Source organism: Miniopterus schreibersii (assembly GCF_964146895.1).
Source record: "Miniopterus schreibersii genome assembly, chromosome: 18".
NCBI lineage: Eukaryota > Metazoa > Chordata > Mammalia > Chiroptera > Miniopteridae > Miniopterus > Miniopterus schreibersii.
This window is the reverse complement of record NC_138121.1, coordinates 34,135,292-34,156,386: the sequence shown is the minus strand read 5'-3', so window position 1 is coordinate 34,156,386 and position 21,095 is coordinate 34,135,292. Positions and strand designations below refer to the sequence as shown.

The 21,095-nt window shown below is 44.0% G+C and overlaps 1 protein-coding gene across 1 annotated transcript in view; it reads left to right on the top strand.

Moving 5' to 3' along the window:
* Nucleotides 1–21,095, top strand: part of FTO (FTO alpha-ketoglutarate dependent dioxygenase) — a 317,340-nt gene that overhangs the window by 120,991 nt on the left and 175,254 nt on the right. Inside the window, exons 5-7 of the mRNA XM_081118969.1 lie at nucleotides 8,336–8,415; nucleotides 12,868–13,011; nucleotides 17,878–17,997. Of these exons, the coding sequence (XP_080975095.1) occupies nucleotides 8,336–8,415; nucleotides 12,868–13,011; nucleotides 17,878–17,997 (344 nt within the window). The remainder of the gene's footprint in view (nucleotides 1–8,335; nucleotides 8,416–12,867; nucleotides 13,012–17,877; nucleotides 17,998–21,095) is intronic.

Genomic DNA, 21,095 nt, shown 5'->3' with positions numbered 1-21,095 from the left:
TAATGTGACTGTAATATCCTGTGTTTATTCTTCATTTTATAAAGACAGTGGAAGAGTGACCATGAATGAAGCCTTAAAAAAAATTGATCCTTGTTGAAGGTTTGCACCCAGGACTAGACCATGTATGAGTTTCACTTTCCTAAACCAGTCAGTCCCTGTAGCATATTTCAAGGCCAGGCTATACACCCCACAATGGATGATTCATTAAGCTCTTCCTATGGAATAATTCTAGGCTCAATAAACATTTGAAAATGTTTAAAAAGATATAAATTATAATCCTTGGTCAATTCCCTATAGTTGCTTTGCCCTAAAATTGGTCCTGGCACGAACCTTTTTCTTACCTTTGTTCATGCTCTTCCCTCCACCATGTCATGCTGTTCCCTTCCCATCTAGGTGTATGTATCACTCATCTACTTAGAGGTGACATGAATAAAACTTGATCCCCAGAATGGTGGGGGTACCAGCCAGCCAGTGTGGATGTTCTAACTCCTCTCTGGGACTGTAGTGATTGGTATAGAAGTCTTATCTCACCCGCTGGAGGTGAGCTTTTAGGGAGTCACTACTATTATATATATTCTTGTACTGCACACAGCGCTTAGTGCCTTCCTTGTGCATAACAGAAACTTGCCACGTATTGGGAAAGAACACCCCTTTCCCTCCTGGGCCTTAGCCAGGAACCACAGCCGTGTTCCTCAGTTGCCAATGGAAATTAGGTGGGAGACAGGAGTGAACACGGGGAGGTCAGAAGGTATGTGAAGGAACGGAGCCTAGAGGCTTACGTGGCTGCTTCTGTTTCATTCATCGACTGACTTTATTCGGAAAGCTCTGGTCCCCTCAGTCCGCAGGAGTCGCGGGCAGAGGTGATGGGTCTGCATGTACAAATGGGGAAGGAAGAAAAGTCCTTCATTCACATTATCTGGCAGCCTGACCTGTGTCCCTTCTCATGTCTCCATCGCCCCAGCCCCCCCCCCCCGCCCTCCTGTCTTTTGGGGAGCTTTGCAGCCACACTGGGATTAACGCTCTTTTTGCATATTTAGAAAGCAAAAATGAATGATTAACCTCAAGAATCTATTCTCTTCACAACCCAATGTCAAACGAAGCATTCCATAAAAGTTAATTTAAAAAAAAAAGCAGGAGGGAGAAGCTGTGTACCCTCAGGCCATCTTCACCTCTGTACTTGTTTTTCATAAGGGAGTTTTTGCTCCTGTGGGAAATTGCGTTTGAGGGGAGATATACAAACTAATCAAAGTCTCTGCCGCCTTCAGTGATGGCTGTGCCTCGTTTTCATTTGGGCAGTGAGCACCTCTTTTCGGAGTCTCTCTTCATTGAACATTTTCCTTTGAATCTTTCAAAAATAATGATACTTACTGTTCTGTTTTTCCTTGCTAAGTACAAAAGTAGTAACACATGTCATCCAAAAGATGCCATGAATTTTAAGATGTCCAATTTCAGAGACGTTAATGAGGAAGGAAAAATGTGGACCTTGGAACTGGTGAAAGACGGTATATACTCTTAGTAGAGAGTTTACAAACGATAGGAAAGTATAAAGTAGATAATAAAATACACCTCCATATCATCACGCAGAGATCATGTCGTTCGTAGCTGTTAGGTCTAATTCCTTCTAGTGTTTCTTTCTATGCGTGGGAACATACGTTTCTTTTTAGAAAATATCAGATATAATATTTTGTATCTTGCTTTTTTCCCAATACTCATATCTTCTTTTTTAAAAAAATATATCTTTATTAATTTCAGAGAGGAAGGGAGAGGGGGAGAGAGAGAGAGAAAGAGAAACATCAGTGAGAGAGTCATTGATCGGCTGCCTCCTGCATGCCCCCGACTGGGATCGAGCCCGCAACCCGGGCATGTGCCCGACCGGGGATCGCACTGTGATCTCCTAGACCCTAGGTCGATGCTCAGCCGCTGAGCCACGCCCGGCCGGGAAATACTCCTATATCTTGAATATTTTTTCTTATTTCGGATTTCTTGAAAATGCCTTATTTAAAAGTGGCTTAAATATTAATCCCCTACTTCTGGTCATTTAATTCACTTCCACTGTTCCGATATCATCCATAGGGCTCCGGCGAACATCTTTGTGCGTCTGTGTTTGCATCCAGGGTTGTTTCTTTAGGGGAAATTACTAGAAGTGGAACACCTGGGCGAGGGAAGAGCGTGTGGAGATTTTAAAATGTGCATGAGTATTATGTTCCCATCCTTGGCACACCCGCTTGGCCACCTCCTCACCTCAGCCGTGCCTGGTCCTCAAAGTGGCGACTTGCGCCGCCACGTGTTCCGAGGCCTGAGTGCCCAGGCGCCCCCGGTGCTCTCCACCTCGTGGGTTTGAGGCTGGGCGCTCCTCTCAGGGTCCACGTGATGCATTTACCTGGGTGTTGCTCCTTCAGAGTGGACAGCCCCGTGCCAGCGTCCTTGGCCCGTCTGCAGCCTCATCCCACCTCTGCTGGATCCAGCCCAATTCCTTGCCACCTCTGGCTTATCAAGCACCTTTCCCTAATATTTTGTGCTGAACGGAGTTTCCATCTCTTAGTGTTCCATGGATCGTCTCACTGGAAGTCTGGAAATGGGGCAGGCAGTGGCCTGTGTCTGTCCTGACATCTTGCCAGGAGGCTTCCCCTTTCCCTCTCACTGGCTGTTAAATTCTGAAAATGTTCTCAGTCATGGATGTCGAGGAAAAATAAGGTCATAAATATGAAGATTGAGGGGTGAGAATGGACAGGTGAGTCAGGATGAAAAGCTTCAGTGATTGTGTGAAGCTGGGAGATTGGATTTCAGCATTGGGCTCAATTGTGCTCAGGAGTGCCTCAGCAGAGCTCTTGATTGTTACTTTACGAAATTTGGGATGAAATAGCTCTGGGGACACACTGGACAACAAAACCAAGGAAGTACAGGCTGGGTTAAATTTAGGGGACCAACTGTTGGGGTTTGTTGATGGGGAGGGGACCTTGGGATGAGAGACTTCAGTGTTAAAATCAAAAAAGTCCTGGGCATGAATGGGCCACCGTAGCCCAAATTAAGCCTTTGCATCTGAGGTCTTTTATATACGGGAAGAGATTTCATGCTACACTGACTGGAGCTCTCTTCACCCTCCGATGGAGCCACAGTGTCTCTCAGCAAACAGAGGGAGCCCCTGGTCTGGTTATTTTGCCGAATCCATTCTGCAAGCTCTTATCCCACCTGAATGCACAGTCAGCCAGTTTTTAGCTATCTTCTTGAGATGGCTCTGGCACATAGACATTCCTTAATGTTTTCTTTTTAAAAATTATTAGGAGTCACCTTTTAAAGTTAGGAATGTCTTCGGTATATCCTTTAACAAGTACAACCCATGAAGCTTGAGCCACTTTTAGGAGACTTAGAGTTTTAGATAAATTAGAAGCTCTTAAATGAAAATTACAGGGTTCTTTCTGAAAGTCATAAAGAACTAGAGACAGTTTCGAGCAACGGAGAGGTTTTTGATTAGAGAGTTGCCAAGGATTTGAATAAAGGTACAAGCCTCCATGGATTACTTCGAATGTTGTGTTTGCCACGTGGCCTGTGTCAGATTAGTTGCCCCTCAGGGGAATAAAAGCATGTTACAAATCTGTCCATTGAGATGATTTCCCCGCTTATGATGTCTGTGGATCCTAGTATTTTAATTTATTGATTTTAGAGAAATAAGGGAGACAGAGAGAGAGAAGAACATGGATTTGCTCTTCCACTTATTTATGCATTCATTGGTTGATTCTTGTATGTGTCCTGACCAGGGATCAAACCCGCAACCGTGGAGTATCAGCTGATTCTCTAACCAGCTGAGCCACCCGGCAGGGCTGTGGGTCCCGGTATTCATAGCACAGGAGCAAGCAGGCTTTCATGTGGGCGAATGAGAATGGCCTCCATGTATTTCTTAGAAATTGATTCAGCCCTTTATAGGAATCTGGTCTGGGGAACCTCTTCCAATCACTGCTGCTTTGTTTGTTTGACTCTGAAACCCCCGTTAGGAAAATAGTGTGGCTCCACCAGGAATTCTCAGGAGTGTCCTTAACCAGAATCCCCGGAGAGGGCCAGCTGGCCGAGAAGGGTCCCTCAGCCTTTCCATGAGGCCTGAGCCACCTTCTGAGCCCAGGTCTGCAGAGGGGGTTCTGCTCTGATCCTCTCTGTTAGCCTTCCTTGTCGTCTTTATATTTGATTTTAACGCCCCAGGATTACCACTGGTGTTTTCGTTTCGTAGTACTGTGCGTACAGTCTCCTAATGAGCCATGACTTAGGCATCCTCAATCGGTTGTTTCTGTGGAAATGCCCCAAGTTGCTCTTAATGTCTCTCTTCTCCTCACTTCACTTATCCAGTCCATTAGCAGGTCCTGTTGTCTTCCTCTAAACCACTGTGAACGCGGTCACTGCTTGCCGTCACCCTGCGTCACCATAGTCCAAACCACTGTCCCCTGCTGTGTGGGTCACTGCCGCAGCTTCCTGCTGGGTCTCCCTGCTTCCAGTCAGGCTCCCTCCAGTCCTCGCTACTCTCTATAGAGCTGCCACGGTGATCTGTTTTAAACTTAGAGCACATTTTTTCCCTGCTTAAAATTTTCTAAAGGCTTCCCATGGTATCTAGAGTCAAACTCCAAATTTCTACCACGACCAAGAGACTGCCTTAACCCGTTCAGCTTTCCGCATGCTCCTTGCTCACCACGCTGCCCTCTCACCGGTCCGCCTTCTTCCTCGACTACACGCCCGTTCCCACTTCAGCGCCTTGGCCCTGGCTCTGCCCTCTGCCTGGAACTCTCTCCTCCCAGATCTGGGCATTGCAGGCTCCTTGTGATTCAGGTCTCATCTCAGCTTCAGTTTCACCGGTGAAGGCTCTGCATGCACATACCCCGCCCTGGCTCTAAACTTGCTGAACTGTCCTTGATTTTCTCCACCGCACTTCCCATCGTAATTTCTCATGCATTTATTACATATCTTCTCCAACCTAATGGACCCTCCATGAGAGCAGGGTAGAGTAGTGCTTGGCACTTGGTAGCTGCTTACCCAGATACTAAATTAAGTCACGTGTATAAGTGTTTTTCTTCTTTGTGAGAACACCGGGACATTAACCCTATACAGTTATATAGCAGCATATATTACTAGTCTCAAGATGCTGAGCTGGGCAGCCTTAAAGAATTTTCAAAAGACTTTTTGGTTGATATAAAATATATATATATATATAGATTTTTTTTAGAGCAGTTTTAGGTTCATAGCAAAATTGAGCAGAAAGTACCAAGTTCCCGTATACCTCTGCCCCGACCCATTCACAACCCCCCACTATCAACATCGTGCGCCAGAATAGCACATTTTTATAATCGATGAGCCTATATGGACATGTCATTATCACCGGAGTCCATAATTTACATTAGGGTTCACTCTTGGTGTTGTATATCTTATAGATGTTGAAAATGTATTATGACGTATACCTACCATTATAATGTTGTACGTCATAGTTTCCCTACTCTAAAAAAGCTTCTGTAATCCTCCTGTTCAGCCTCTTCCCCCTACCCCCAGCGGGCGGCCACCACAGATTGTTTTACTGTCTCTATAGATTTGCCTCTTCCAGAATGTTGTATAGTTGGAATCTTATAGTACATGTAGCCCCTTCAGCTTGTCTTCTTTCACTCAGTAATATGCACTTAAGTTTCCGCACGTCTTTTCCTGGCTTGATAGCTCATTTATTTTTAGTGCTGAGTTATATTCCACTGTCTGTGTCACAGTTTATATCCAGTTGATGGATGGTGCTCCTGAGTTCCCACGTCCTTCGTGATTTTTTTGCCTCACGAATCTGTCCGTTTCTGAAAGGCAATGTTGCAGTCTCTGTCTCTCCTATCAGTTTTTGCCTCACACATTTTGATGCTCTTTTAAGGCACATAGATCTTAAGGATTTTTACACCTTCTGAGGGCTGACCCCTGTATCATGGCCCTTTTTCATCCCTGGTAGTTTTCCTTGCTTTGAAGCCTGCTCTGTCTGAAACTCACGCAGGGCCTCAGCTTTGTTTTAAGTAGTATTAGTAGTATGTCTTCCTCCATCTATACATGTCTTTACATTTAAAGAGAGTTTCTTGTTCTCAACGTATAGTTTGCTCTTGTTTTTTCATCCAGTCTGACAGTCGCTGGCTTTTCATTGGTGTGTTTAGATCATTGATGTTTTAAGTCATTATTGATATAGTTGAGTGAATACCTACCTTATCTGTTAGTGTTTTTTGTTTGTTGCCCTTGTTCTTTGTTCTTATTTTTTCTCTTTGGCCATCATTTCTTCAAGAACATTTTTTTTTGTTATCCATCCTCAGAAACTCAAATTACTGTATGTTAAAACTGCTTAATATTGTCTTACAGGTCATGGGTGGTCGTTTTTGTTGTTGCTGTTGCCTCTTTACTCTGTGTGCTTTGTTTGGGGTAGTTCCTATTTCTGTGTACTCCAGTTTACTGATGCTTCCTTCTGTAGTGTCTAAAGCACTGGTGATCTCATTCAATGTGATATTTCAGAAACTATGTTTTTCCTTTTTAGATGCTCCATTTTATTTATATATAACAGACATACATGTGAAAGAAAGGAAAGCTGTATCTGTCTTCTGTATCATGTATCAGATATATACCACATGCCTTTCATTTCTCTCTTATGTTGATTTTTGAATGGATACTGGGCGTTGCAAATTTTATTTGTTGAGTGTCTGATTTTGTTATACTCTTTTAAATAGTGTTGGACTTTGCTCTGGTGAGTAATTAAATTATTTGGAATAAGTTTAAATCTTTTAAGGCTTACTTTTAAGCTATTCAGTGGATCTCCAGAAGCCTTTAATCTAAGACTAATTTAGCACTACTACTAACATGATGCTTTTTTAAAGACTGTTCATTATCTCATGTAGTAGGACCATTCTGCCTGCTGAGAACACAGAGTGATCCTGGCCCTGTGTGAGGTCTGAGATTTGTTCAACCTCTTGCTTTCCCGTGCTGCTTTTCCTGACCATGGGCAGTTTTCATGCACAGGTGCACTGACTTGAAGGAACCCTCTTGCCTATGTCTGCTTGCTCTCTCTTTCTCTCTCTCTCTCTTTCTCTCTCGTTTTCTCTCTGTCTGTGCAGGTTCTTCTGTTCTGGTGGTCTGCCTTACAAGTCCTTGCTGGCTTGGCTTTCCCAACCTCCAGCTTCTGTCTTCACAACTCAGCAAGAAGGGAAACTGAAAACTGTATGTTCTGTCTGACTTGCCCCTCCCTCCTCTGTGGCTTTGAAACTGTTTTCAGGGAGTGAGTTAGGGCAATTGTAGGGCTCACTGACATATCATTTCTCTTACCTTTGGGATTATATCTTGCTCTGCTTTCCAGTGTCAGAGACCGAGTTTGCTAGTTTTGGTCTGTTTCATAGTTGTTTAAGGTTGGAGGGTAAATCTTGTCACTCTTACTCCAGCATGTGTTTCCTTTCTTATCTTTAGAGGCAACATTGTATGTTGTTTTTGCTGACATGTAAGGGGTGTTGTGGTCTTTGCCTCTTAGCTTGTGTCATTGCCTTTCTTGGTATCTAGGTAAGAAGCTTCTGTTCCCTATATGGACCTCCGCTATTGCCGGGGCACAGTGCTATTCAGTTCTCTTCTTTATAATACAGGAAGAGCTGTCCTAAGTGGAGGTGGTACCGGTTTTGCCTGACATGTGGCATCATTCCTTAGAATACACAACTTGGCCATTGGTTTTTCTCCCGCTGCCTGTGGTTTTAGGCACATTCTTCAGCTGATGAACTCACCGCCTACTCCATCCTTGGGTTGTGAACCCATAGGATTGAGTTCTGTTCTGAGAGCCAGAGCTTTGCAACATGCTGAGTTGGTTGTTTTGTTGCCTGGAAAATTGTTAGGGCAAAATTGATGCTTTGATTGGGGAGAGAAAGGCAGATTTTCAGATGAAAGATAGTCAACCCCAAATGATATGCAAGAACTTCAGCTTATTCCAAAGGCATGGGTAGAATTCAATATGTCATGAGAAACAGGAAGAAGTCCAATCCATGCATTTTTAAGTTGGTGGGGAGTGGGTATCATTAAGACTACAAGTAAGTAAGGTAACCATACGTCCCAGTAGTTAAGGACAGTCCTGGTGTACACCTATTGTTCTGGAATAATTATTAATAACATTCCATTTCACTCTTGAAAGCGTCGTGGTCTTGTTGGTCATTTTATTTATAAAAAATGCTTTAAAGAATACAAAGCATTTGTTAATTTCTTTACTGTCATTGTTTGAATGATGGATTTACTGTTTACTTTGTATTTTAGTTAAATAGTATAGACTAATAAGTGTGTGTATGTGTGGTTTTGTTTTTAATTTTTGGTATTTTTCCTGCAGATGATCTCAATGCCACCCACCAACACTGTGTTTTGGCTGGTTTACCACCTCGGTTCAGTTCCACCCACCGTGTGGCAGAGGTAAGTGTAAATAAAAATGTGATTCAGACTTAATTGGATGTGACAGAAGTGGTTGAATGAGCAATTTATCATGGAACTTTGGAAGAGCATTTGATAGGAAAATTACTTCCATCTAACTCGACTTCAGTCTCTGTTTACTTGCTTTTTTAGCCCTGAGTTGTGTTGAATAGTTTTAAAGAGTGTATTCACAGCGTGGGATAAGTATATTTTGCTTCTTTGGGGTTATGTTTCTTGGAGAAGGTAAGTGCCGTTGGCAGGTGCTGCTAGTTGGAGATTTTCTACCGGGTGCGTATCTGTCAAGGTCAAGGGCAGGAGATGGCCAGAAGGAAGTGGGAGGGATTTGTGTGCTTGTGCATGCATTAGCTGTGCTTGGGCTCAGACAGCTGAGAATTTACATTTCCCTGAACTCTTTGGTCAGGCTTCTGGGCATGTGGATGTAAATGTAGGCAATTTACAGTGGTGCCAAGGAATGTCTGAGCTCCCAGTTGTGTTTATAACCCAGACCTCACTGCTGAATTCTGCCACCACTTGGAGCGGCTGGTGGTCAGAAGATGGGACTAGTTGGTTATGGAAACTTTAGCGATGAGGAAAACCCTTGGCAGTCACCCTGGGGTGCTGCGTGCTTAGTTAGGAAGGATCTCCGAGAGCAGAGGAATCGGGACAAGGATTACGGGTTGACCTCTCTCCAAGCCTGTTACAGAGCTTTGCTGTAGAGTTTGACTCTTAATCACACGGCAGTGAGGACGTGGGGGGGGGGGGTACCACCAGCGGTGGGGCGGCAAGGCCTCTCCAGTCCTGAGGCCCCGAGTCTGGGAGGCGGCTTTCCTGGCGGGCCGGCCATGCTGCTGGTGCCAGGGAGGCGTGAGTGACTGCTTCAGTCACCATGCAGCAGGCCGTACCCCACTCCTCCCCCCATCCCCCCGTCTCCTCTCCCACTCCCCCATCCGCCTGAATGTTTGAGTGCCTGGTGCGTGTCCAGCAGCACCCCACGCTTGAGAGGGATGCAGCCATCAACACAGCAATTATGGCTACTACCTTCGTTGAACTTGCGTTTCAGTTAGGGAGACAAATATTAAACAAATAAACATAGAAATAATTACCTTAGAGACCTAAAACTAAGCTCTGTTAGGAAGTCAGGGAGGAAGTAGTGAAGGAAAGAAGTGAGCAAATATCTACAGACCATCTACTATGTGCTTTGTATCGGACAAAAAGGACTTCTTTTTTTTTTTTTAAATATATCTTTATTGATTTCAGAGAGAGGAAGGGAGAGGGAGAGAGAGAGAGAAACATCAATGATGAGAGAGTCATTGATCGGCTGCCTCCTGCACGCCCCCCACTGGGGATGGAGCCCGCAACCCGGGCATGTGCCCTGACAGAATAGAACCCCAATCGCCTGGATCCTAGGTCAGCACTCAACCGCTGAGCCACGCCCGGCTGGGCAAGGACTTCGTTCTTATACGAGATGTTACAGGCCTCTGTCTCTCTAGCCAGAACCCACTCAGGAATCCTTTTCTTCTGGATCCACTTGACCACAGTGTGGCTACTTAAGTGGATCCTTCTTGCACCTTTTAAAATATAACCTGGCAGAGTAGACAAGCTGATTAATGCTGTGCTCGGAGGACTGGCACAAAATGATGAAGACAGAGTTTGGGGAGATAGATTTGATGAGGACGAGCACCGTGCCTAGTTCATGTGAGGCTTAAATGAGTTAATACCTGCAAGGCTTTCAGAATGGGCTGGTGCAGCGCATGCACTCAGAACACGTCAGCCGCTGCTGTCACTATCAAGCTACTGCTCCCGTTACTGTGGCGACTCCTACTCTCTTCCCATTTATCCTGATGAAAAGCCAATGGCAGACAGGAACAACCCCAGCTCTTTGTGTGGGATGCTGTTCTGTCTCCATTTATACATCAGAGGGTAAATAATAAAGCAAGAGACACTGAGTCATCAGTGGAGTGGGTCTGGACTGTAAGAGTTGCTGTTGATTGAAATTACTGTTCAGAAGAAGGGAAGTAATTTCAGTTCATTCCTTCTGAAAACTTTTGTTGCACTTTCCTGTGTTCAATGTATTCATATCTTTAAATTTTTTTTATTTTTCAATTATAGTTGACACTCAATATTATATTAGTTTTAGATGTACAGTATAGTGTTAGACATCTATATAATTTATGAAGTGATCCCCCTGATAAGTAGTACCCACCTGGTACCGCACATAGTTGTTACAATATTACTGACTGTATTCCCTGTGCTGTTCTTTACATCTGTGACTATTTTGTAACTGCCAGTTTGTACTTATTAATCTCTTCCCCATTTTCACCCAGCCTCCCCTCTGGCAACCATCAGCCTGTTCTCTGTATAGATAGATGAGTCTGTTTCTGTTTTGTTTGTTCATTTATTTTGTGTTTTAGCTTCCACAAATAAGTGAAATCATATGGCATTCGTCTTTCTCTGACTTATTTCACTTAGCATAATACCCTTCAGGTCCATCCGTGTTGTGGCAAATGGCAAGATTTCATTCCTTTTTTATGGCCGAGTACTATTCCATTGACTGTATGTACCATATCCTCTTTATCCAATTGTCTGTTGATGGACGCTTAGGTTGCTTCCATATCTTGGCTATTGTAAATAATGCTGTGAAGAGGGATGGTTGACACATTCAGAATCTTCAAGCTGCTTACAGTCTGAGTGGGTATAGTGCAGAATAGAACGTAGCACACAGCATCAGGCTTCATGGGTGAGGTGACAGGTAAGACTTCAACATGTAGGAATGAGGGGATTTTAGGACAGTTGAGGAGAGCTAATGGGTGAGGACTCAGGTGGGAATCTCGTGACTGGGATGGGGTGGAGATACCTGGGGAGTACTGAGTGGCTGCACTTGAACCTGATACCATGGTTAGCAGGTGAGGCTGATCCTGAATGAGACCAGAGTGTGAAAGATCTTGAATATTATATTGGGAGATTGAATTTAAGTTGGTTGGCAGGTGGGATATTGATTATTTATCTTACTAGTGACATATTGGAGATATCTTTAGGAAGAGAAATATGATAGAGACATCAATTAAACCTATCAGGATCTGAACTAAGATAGCAGCAAAGGGAAAAAGAAAAATTCCCATGATTAATGTAGGAGACATAGTGTCCGATTTTGCACCTGACCGACTAAAGTGGCGGGAGCAGTGTTAGAATGAATGAATGAATGAATGAATGAACGAACGAACGGTTTATTAGATGGTTTCCATGTGCCAGGCTTTTGGATGACTCTGGGTGTCAAGTGTGGGTGATTTGGGGATGACATTCCCATTAATAGACACAGGGATCTAAGACATCAGGGGAAGACAGTAGTTCGTCCAGTTTTGCACAGGTAGAGTTCAACTCCAGTTTTTTGTTTTTTCTTGGTAGCAGTTTGGAGCTGCCTCCCTTATGTTCCTGGCACTTGGAGATCCTCTTACTAAAATACATATTAGTCAAGCTTCTGTTTTTGGCACATAAACTTTTTTTTCCCAGGCTTTTTCCATATCACACTGTACAAAATGGCAGTAACTGTGCAAAGAATTTTTGTGCTAGGAGGTTAGCCTTTCTAAGGGATCAATTTAAATGACAAATATTAAAATAAAAATCCTTTAGGGAATGCATTTTCCACATTGAGCCTCAAGGGTATTTATAGCTCACTGTTTATCATTCTAGGAAATCATGTCATTATCTAAATAAGCGGATGCACAGGCCGTCTGCGTCCTCTCCTTTTCTGACATGGGATCATTCAAAGCAGGAGTTTGTCCATTTGACCTGTTTTGGTCCCACAGACCAGAGAGGGATGAGCTAGTTATCTGTGCCCTTGTGATACCCAGGTTCTAAGTCATGCCTCTGAACGGACCTTGAGGGCATCAGCCACGTAGTCCCCATTACTTGAAGAATCAGTTCCCCCAAGGACTGCGATTGCAGAAAAGGAAAGTGAGTTATTTGCCCTGTGTTTATAACTTCATTTTTTTTTTTTTTTTTTTTCTGCCATGACTGTTCTATTTTGTGTATTTTTGAAACAGTCCTATACTCTGGTTACCTTTCTTTCCCAGTGTTAAGTGCAGGGCACTTGAGGTAAAGTCAGTGTCCTTGACTTCTTGGTTAATTAGTTATTTTTACATTTAGAACTCAGTTCTATTCATATATATATTCTACATATAAATAATAGGGTATTAGCCTGAGGGAGCCTACATTTTAGTTAGAGATATGAGGCTTATATAATAAAAGAAAACCAACAAGATGAGTGGCCCAGGTGAGGCCAAGCTGGTAGCACAGAGCCCAGTGGGCAGTCCACTATAGTAATTCTTAAGGAGTATAGGCTGAGCTGTGAAGGTGACAGGTGAATGTACGTTATGGGGACAAATGTGAACAGTTCTAGGAAGAGGCATGGCAAATTTGGAACTTGCTTATAATCTGGATTTCTGTTTTTTTCTGCAGTGCTCGACGGGGACCTTGGATTATATCTTACAGCGCTGCCAGTTGGCTCTGCAGAACATCCGTGAGGAGGCAGACAGCGGTGAAGTCTCTCTGAAGTCCTTGGAGCCTGCAGTTTTGAAACAAGGAGAAGAAATCCACAACGAGGTGAGAGTTTTGAAGAACTGTGAAGGGGATCTGAGATCATATCCTACTTGCAAACTTACAAGTTAATTTGCCATAGTTTCATATGAGTGTAAGACATGTGACTCCCAGAGACAAAGGACAGTTTTTATTACTTACAACAGTAGCAGTCGCTAGAGTAACAGCATTTCTGTGCCAGTTTTCCAAACCTCTATTCCTACAGTGCAATGCAAAGTGGGCCAGATAGCATGTGCAGGTGGAGGGGTTGCATTATAGGAGAGGAACCTGAGCTAAGGGAACCCGAATCTTTTATAATAGGCAGTAAGCATGCTTGTTCTTTGCTTCAAATCAAGGCACTGTCTTTATCATCTAAGTCTGTTAGCAAACCTGCCCTTTGCTCTGGAGGGAGAAACTATACCGTCCAAAGCTGTTCACTTTATAAACATCACTATATAAACTCTCACTGCAGTGAGAGTTTGAAACAAAGGACAGTTCCTTGCTTACAATGCAGAAACACAAGAGACCCATGAAGAACAGTCTCCCAACAGATCTGATGGGAATTGAGGGTGGATCCTAGAAGCAAGTGTAAGTGTCTTGCTTTTTGTTTATTAGTACCAATTTTGCAGTATGTGAGACCTGCAGGTCTGGATCCCATGAGTCAGTTTTGCAAACTTTACTGTTCTCATTAGTACCTTTTTAATTTTTCTTTATCTTTGGATTACAGATTTTTTTTAATCTGTTTAACACATTCTTTAAATCAACTCATTTTTACATAAGTACATTTCTTTAAGAAGGAAGCTTTATATTACCACTGCAAGTGGAAAGCCAGCATCATCAGCCAAAAGAAAAAGTAACCAGAAAAATATAGCCATGAAAACAGAGCAGTGTTATTAAATTCTTGTGGGGAGAAGGCTCTAAACCTAAAGTCTTCGTTCTTTACATTAAGAAGGGTAATTAGGGCAAACTTCATAAATTTTCTAAAAGTCATTGAATTCTGTACATAGAATGGGTGAATTTTATGGTGGGTAAATTATACCTAAAAAAAAAAAGGACTATTAAAAGGAGAAAAGAGTTTACCAAGTAGAAGAAAATTGTTGAAGATCATCACATCACCAACCTGAGACTTTCTTTTTGGTATAATTGGAAGGATTGATGGAGAATTTGGAATACAGGAATGTTCAATACGTAATAACTGAACCTGTGCTAAGTACTCTTCTGGGTAGTTTAGGATATATTGCTAAAGAAAATAGACATGGTGCAGGGAGGTGACAATAATAGAGATTGAGATAAGTAGAGAACATCTCTCTGAGAAGATGCCCTTTGAGCAGAGACTTGCAGGAGGTAAGGGAGTGAGCCTGGTGGATATCTGAGGAACAGCGTTCGGGTAGAGGCACCAACCAGTGCAAAGACTGTGTTCATAATTAGTTAAGGGGTAGTTTGATTTGAGTGGCAGAAGTGAGGCTGTGAGTTTACAGAAGATGAGATCACAGAGATGGTGCCCTAAAGGTTTGAGGGTCCCTGGAAACACAAGTGCTTTCTTTTTTACCCTGTGGGAACTGGGGTTTGAGCAGAGGAGAAACATTGTAATATAATATCTTCAAAAAGATATTTAATATCTTGTGAACGGCCCCACTGTTTGTGAAACATTGCTATAGTTTGCAGACCCAAAGGCAAAGGAATTCTGCCTTTCAGGGAAACAGTAACCACTTTTAATGCTAAGCCAAACCTTCATTGTGCCTGGTCGGTGTCCATGTTCTCTTCTACCTGTCCTGGCCGGGGACATTGCTGATGGCTAGAACTGTAGGAAAGATAAGCATTTACGTACTGGAGACCTCACTGAATTTGACCTGGGAACAAAGTTATGTCTTTCTCCATATTTGTAGTGAAGAAATTCTCACCTAGAAGTGTACTTGCCTCCTTCTTAAAAACCTTGCAGTTTTAGGAGCTGGGCTAGCAGAATGGATGCTCTATAAAATCACACTCTTTTTCTAGAACGGTGTCATCTGAACTCGTCTTCTTCAGAAAGTGGCTGGCTGCTTTTGACACCGTATGTGTTAGCAATGTGAGGCAGCGATATATCAGGAAACTTAGTCCTTTGAGGCCGCCTACCATTGAATGGAGAGAGAAAACCTGACTCCAGATAGCATGCATTCCAGTCTTCTCCATCCCCCAATCTTTGATTCTTCAAGGCCATCTCTTTACTTAAGAATTAAATCCACATGTCAGGGCACATCGTCAGACACAGTTCTTGTGCCGTCCAAGTTGGCCTGAGATCAGGCGCTCTCGGGCTTAGTCGCTGCTGTGACCTGTTATGAAAGCATGATTGTCCATAATAGTTACCCCGGGCCCTCGTTGTTTGCTTTGCCCTGTCTTAAAGGCCATGTGCCTTTGCTGGACTAATGATAGGGCGAAGTCCTTGGTTTTATGTACTGCAGGCCTTTAGGCTGTGTGGCTTTAGAAGTGGCTTGTCTTCCTTGTCTTAGATGGTTTCTAACTAAGCAATTTGGGAACTTTGGGATTGGAACCGAATCCACAAGAAGATACATTTTTTTTCCAACTTAAGATGCTTAGAAAAGATTTTTGTTATAAGCAGAACCTTTCTCTGTGTTCGTGAATAGTTGGTCTTTCTTCTTGAAAATGTAAACTGTGGAATCTAGTCTCTTTACCTGGCCAGCGTCCCCTAGGAGCAGGTGTTCTTCAGTGACATCCTTCGGTTCTCATCCGGTTCTGATCAGAGCTGTTGTGGAAGGGCCCTCCTAGGGTGGCCCTTTGTAGACGGCACCTTAGCATCTCTCCCTGGTCCGAGGTGTTTCTCAGTGATTACAATGAGCTATGGACCCCACTGGCCATGTTCACACATTTCATGAAGGAACTCCATGAGTTGACCTGGGATCTAGTCAAGAACCCACACGAACTTGGCGGAAGAAAAAATAGGCGATGTTTCCTTACCTGTAAGAGTAATGGAGATGATTTATAACTGTATGGTGGTGCAGTAGCTCAGAAATATGGTTTCAGAATCTCATCAGCTTCGCTTTCCTCACGTCTAAGTGGCCAATGACCTAGAAGGTTCAGGTGGGTGGGTGGATTCTGTTTCTTCCTCTCCTTCAGACTCTTCTAGACGTTTCTAGAACAAAACTCTTCTCGATCGATCTTTTTGGCTATTCTGTGGAGAAGGCAGGTGTGAGTTAGTTAAAAAGGTTATAGAGATGGGTTTTGGGTCATAGCTATGAAACTGACACCATTGTGAACATACTTTCATTTTTCTGTGATGACTCAGAGGTCCTTTCAAGGGCCCTTGGTTGTCAGCATGCCTTCTGATACCTGTGGGCACTCTAGTGAACTTCCGTAAGTGCAAGACGGAAGTCTGGGAGTTAGGCTTATGAGCATCATGAACTCTGAGAGAGCCTCTAGAGAGCTCCTGGTCGTGGTCTCCCTGCTGCTCACATCTCTGGGGATCAGCATCGCCCGTGGAGGGTTCCTTGGCCACCATCAGCAGCTCCCCTCCTGATGGCTTGTCTCTTATTTCTGCTCTGGTAGCTGTGAGCCTCCCAGAAGGACTAGACTCTGGGGAAGGGATGAAGATCCTTCTCGGGCCTTGGCTAGAACTTTATCGGTCCGTCAGCATGGTTAGAGTGATTTCTTTTAGCCCTGACGTAAGAAGGCTTCCGCTCTATTTTGGGTCCTTACCCTTTGGATTTTGTGCAGTGTCCACCCCACAGCCCTCCTTTTTCACCCCCAGAGATTAGGGTAGGGTAGGGCAGAGAGACAACCCAGCTGTTTTTTTGTAATCCAAACTCTGAATCAAGAAGCTAGGATTTTTTTCCCCTCCCTCAATTAATTTGAAGAAAGGAGCCAACTACTTCTCTTGGCAATGGAGGAACTCGTGAGGGTGGCATTTGATTACAATCCTGTAATATTTTTGCTCACAACATTGAAATGGAAAGGTCGGGTCATGGACTGGAATAAAATGCATGCCAGTGGATCTGATGCCCACCAAGATTGTATCTCACGGGCAGTACTTTCACTCAAGAATAGAACTCTGTTGGGAGTAAGTCCTTGGCGTTGGACTTTTCTGGTCGGCCTCCTGAGAGGGGTTGGGCAGTAAGTTCTGGACCTTGTGGCCTTGCCCACTTCCTGTTCTTAGCACCTAGCAAGTGCCTGGCACATAGTAAGCTGCTTGTTATTAACCCACTTAGTCCTCACTGCAAACCTCTGTGGTTATTAGTTGCCACAGTAGGGTCAGAGGAAAGAAAAGATGCTGTTAGTGTTTCTGCTGTTCTTTGTACCTGTTGTCATTTGCCCTAAGTTGAGGAGCGACGACTTGGTTGGCTCTGCAGGGTTAATGTGTGTGCACCTCCGTAATTAACTTTGTGTTGTTAGATGTGTGGTTGGTGGGTGGACATCTATCACCAGCTCCTCCCGGCCTACAGATAAATTCTTTATTTTAAATCTAAGAAACTTAAAATCAGTATCTCCTAATATGTGTATTTTGCTCTTGATGCTAATCTCTAGTAAAGATATCTAATAAAAACATACTTTGTTGGGTTATATCTGTCCCGTCACACACAGTGCAGGCTGCTGTATACTTTAGGTCTCGGTACTTGCCGTTGGATGACTTACAGCTGCCCGGCGTCGGACTGATAAATGTGGCTGCAAGTCCCTCCCCGGCCCGAGCTGGGTCACCTCGCTGAGCACTGAGGCGACTCTTTCCCTGGCTTTGCAGAAGTGCTCTGGAGACTGCAGGTTACTCTGGGAACTGGTTAGGCTGAGCTTTCCTCTCCGTTCTCATCCTCTGGCTGTGAAGCTGCTGAGGGAGCGCTGATGCCCACGTGCTGCCGTTGCCCGGGCACCACGAGGGCATTGTCACCTCCCCGGTCTTTGCGTCCGCAGGTGGAGTTCGAGTGGCTGAGACAGTTCTGGTTCCAAGGCACTCGCTACAGGAAGTGCACTGACTGGTGGCGCGAGCCCATGGCGCAGCTGGAGGACATGTGGCGCCGGATGGAAGGTGTGGTAAGTACGGCCCGCGCCGGTGTCCGGGGGGGTGCGGGTCGGTTCTCCGCGCCTCGTGTGCGCAGGTGAATACACACGGGACTCTTCTGAATTAGCGAGTTGATCGCTTTTGGTAAGGTAATGGAGCAGCCGGGATTTTGTCAGTCTGACCTCCGTTCAGTTGAATGAACATTTTTTGAGCATTTCCTACATAAGAGGCGCTGTGTTAGACACCCTAGGAAAGAACAGCGAGGAGAGAGCACTGTAACAATGGTACCTGAAATTTATCTGTATCTTTATATGTACCAGCATTATTCTAAGGGGTTTCCCTCTATTAACTTTCAGACTTCTTTCCACAGTCCTGTGAGCCCCAGAAACTGTGAGGAGCCTTATTAATTAAATAATTTATTTATTTCTGTTAATCCTCACCTGAGGATATTTTTTTTCATTGATTTTAGAGAGATTGGAAGGGAGGGAGAGAGGAAGGAGGGGAGAGAGGGGAAAACATTGATGTGATAGAGACACATCCATTGGTTGCCTCCCACACGCACCCTGACCAGGGCTGGGGATCCAACCTGCAACTCTGGTACATGCCCTTGACTGGGATTCGAACCCACGGCCCTTCGCTGTGCAGGCTGACACTTTTCCCATTGAGCAGCACTGGCCAGGGCATGAGCCTTAATTTATTGATGTGAAAACTGAGGCATAGAGAAAAGAGTGCCTCACCCAAGATCCCCCAGTAAGTGGCATCGCAAGCCAGAAACTCAGGCAGTCCTGCTCTGTAGCTTGTGCCCCCGCCACTGCCCCGGTTGAATGAGGAGGGAGACGCGGATACCGCCAGGTGCCACATTAGCTTAAAGGGGACCCTGTCACAGAGATGTCTGAAAATCGCAGTTGGGAGCGGAGAGTATTCAGTTCAGACCACTGGAGCCGGCACTGTTGTAGAACCATAGGTGTGGCTCTTGGGGACCTTGGATGGGGCAGAGTAGGGTCAGATGGGGCACTTGGAGAAGAATTTAGGCTCCAGGAACTATATAACCAAGATCAGAAGTGGGGGAGTCGAGTGAGACAAGAAATTCAGGGGGCGTGGCAGGAAATGTAGCTGGAAGGCATAGAGGCCACACGAGGGCTTGAATAAAGTCTTCATTTAACTAATAGTAATAATAGCAAATACTTACATGATACTTACTATGTACCAGACACTGTTCTAAATGCTCTATACATAACTTATTTAACTTGTAGGACAACTCTATAAAGTAGGTGTTATTTTCCCCTTTTACAAACGAGGGGACCGAAGCCCAAAAGGGTCCACATCACTTTCTCAGGGTCATTGACTCTAAGTGGGGAGCTGGGGTTTGAACTCCCGGAGGCCAGCTCCAGGGTCACACCCTCCAGCACCTCACCACTGCGCCTCCAGACAGTTGAATTTGGAGTGCAGGGGGGGAGTGATAAAAGCCTGCTGAACTCTTGAGATAGCGTCACTGCATAGACTTTGAAATGTGCTGGAAACAATGAACTCATCTGCAAAAACGGGCTGCTATTGCTAACCTCCATTTTATAATAATGAAACTAGCAAGTCACAGCCCTGGAGGGGCCCGGTTGGAAAGTCTGGGTGAGAATCCAGAAGTCCCTGCTTTCCAGACGCCTCCTCAAATCTTTAAACCATGCATTTCATGGACGTATGTCTGAGGGAAGAACGCTGTAACCCTTGTGGAGGGCTGAGTATCGCAGGAATGGGGTTCTCCAAAGAAATGAATCAGTGCAAAGCTGAGTATCGTAAACCCGAGTTGGAGGTAATGAAAAGTCCATGCCTACGTCTCCCCCTTTTGTCCTGTTCCTCAAATTAGCCCGTGTGGTGTGCACTCGTTTTTATGGGATGGATATATAAAGGCAGCTTCAATTTCAGGCCTTTTTTTTCCCTTCATTTTGGTTTTGTCCATTTACGTGAGTTTGAACTTCTTTACTTGCTGAACCTTGACTCTGAGATGTCAGCTTGACTTGGGAATTGTAATTTGACAACTCTGAATTAGAATTGGCAGACGAATACGGGAGGAACTCGCTAATTTTGTTAAAAATGTTTTTCAGTTGCTTTTGTCATTTTTTGCTTTTTTAAAAAGTGAAATCTTTGGTATTGTGAGCTTGCCAGTGATGTTCATTGTGAATTCATTTAAGAGATTTAGTTATAACGTGTGTTTTTTTAATATTTGGTGGCGATGGCACATGAGATGGAATATCTTCTATTTATTTTCTAACGCTCGTGTAAAAAAATACTGAAAAGGAAGAGCAATCCTGGGACTTCTCCAGAGCGTGCTTGCCTGCCATCGGTGTGGCATTACTGAGTGTTCCCAGTGAAATGAATGGCCTCAGTGTCTGCAGCAAGCCTCAGGATGATCATTATCAGCAGAGCGAAGGTTTGGGCCAAGATAAAAGGGATGGTACTTCTAAATTAAATCTAAGCATTGCTTCAAGCCTTTTTTTAATGACTTTGAACAAATTCATAATAATTTATTTTTGCGGTTGGAGGAGACAGAAGAGAATGATCCTTGGAAAAGTCCGTGCTTCCGTGGTTCTGTTTGTGCAGGACCATCTGGTATTTGTGTACTTGGCACAAGCCGGTTCAATGCCGACTTTGCACCAAGCCCATCTCATATTTTTCAGTTGCAAGCAGTAGGGGGCAATGTTGAGCTACCAGTTCGAGGCCCCCAAATGCTAGCCTTTCAGGAAAATGCATACAAATGTACCATTAACTGTCAAGAATTATCCCTGTTGCTCCAAGTTAGCTGTAATCTCCAAGATTCCATAACACAGGAAATCAGTTGTGGGTTAACAAATTCAACAGCAATTTAACATAAAAAGTGCAGAGTTTGGCGCACATTTGGATCCTATAGAATTAGACTAATCTAAACGGCATTTCTAAATGTGCTCACGTTGCTTCCAGGGAATATATTACTCAAAATTACTATCCTTTTAGACAAATGATTCTTCTTTATCTTTATGCTTTTGGTGTGTTTTTTTTTGGAATCTTAAAATCACGTGTGTGTTGTGGAAAGACTTCTCTAATTAATGTCTTTTGTCTGTTCCGCAACATGGCATCGATCTCTTTTGGCACGAAAATAAAA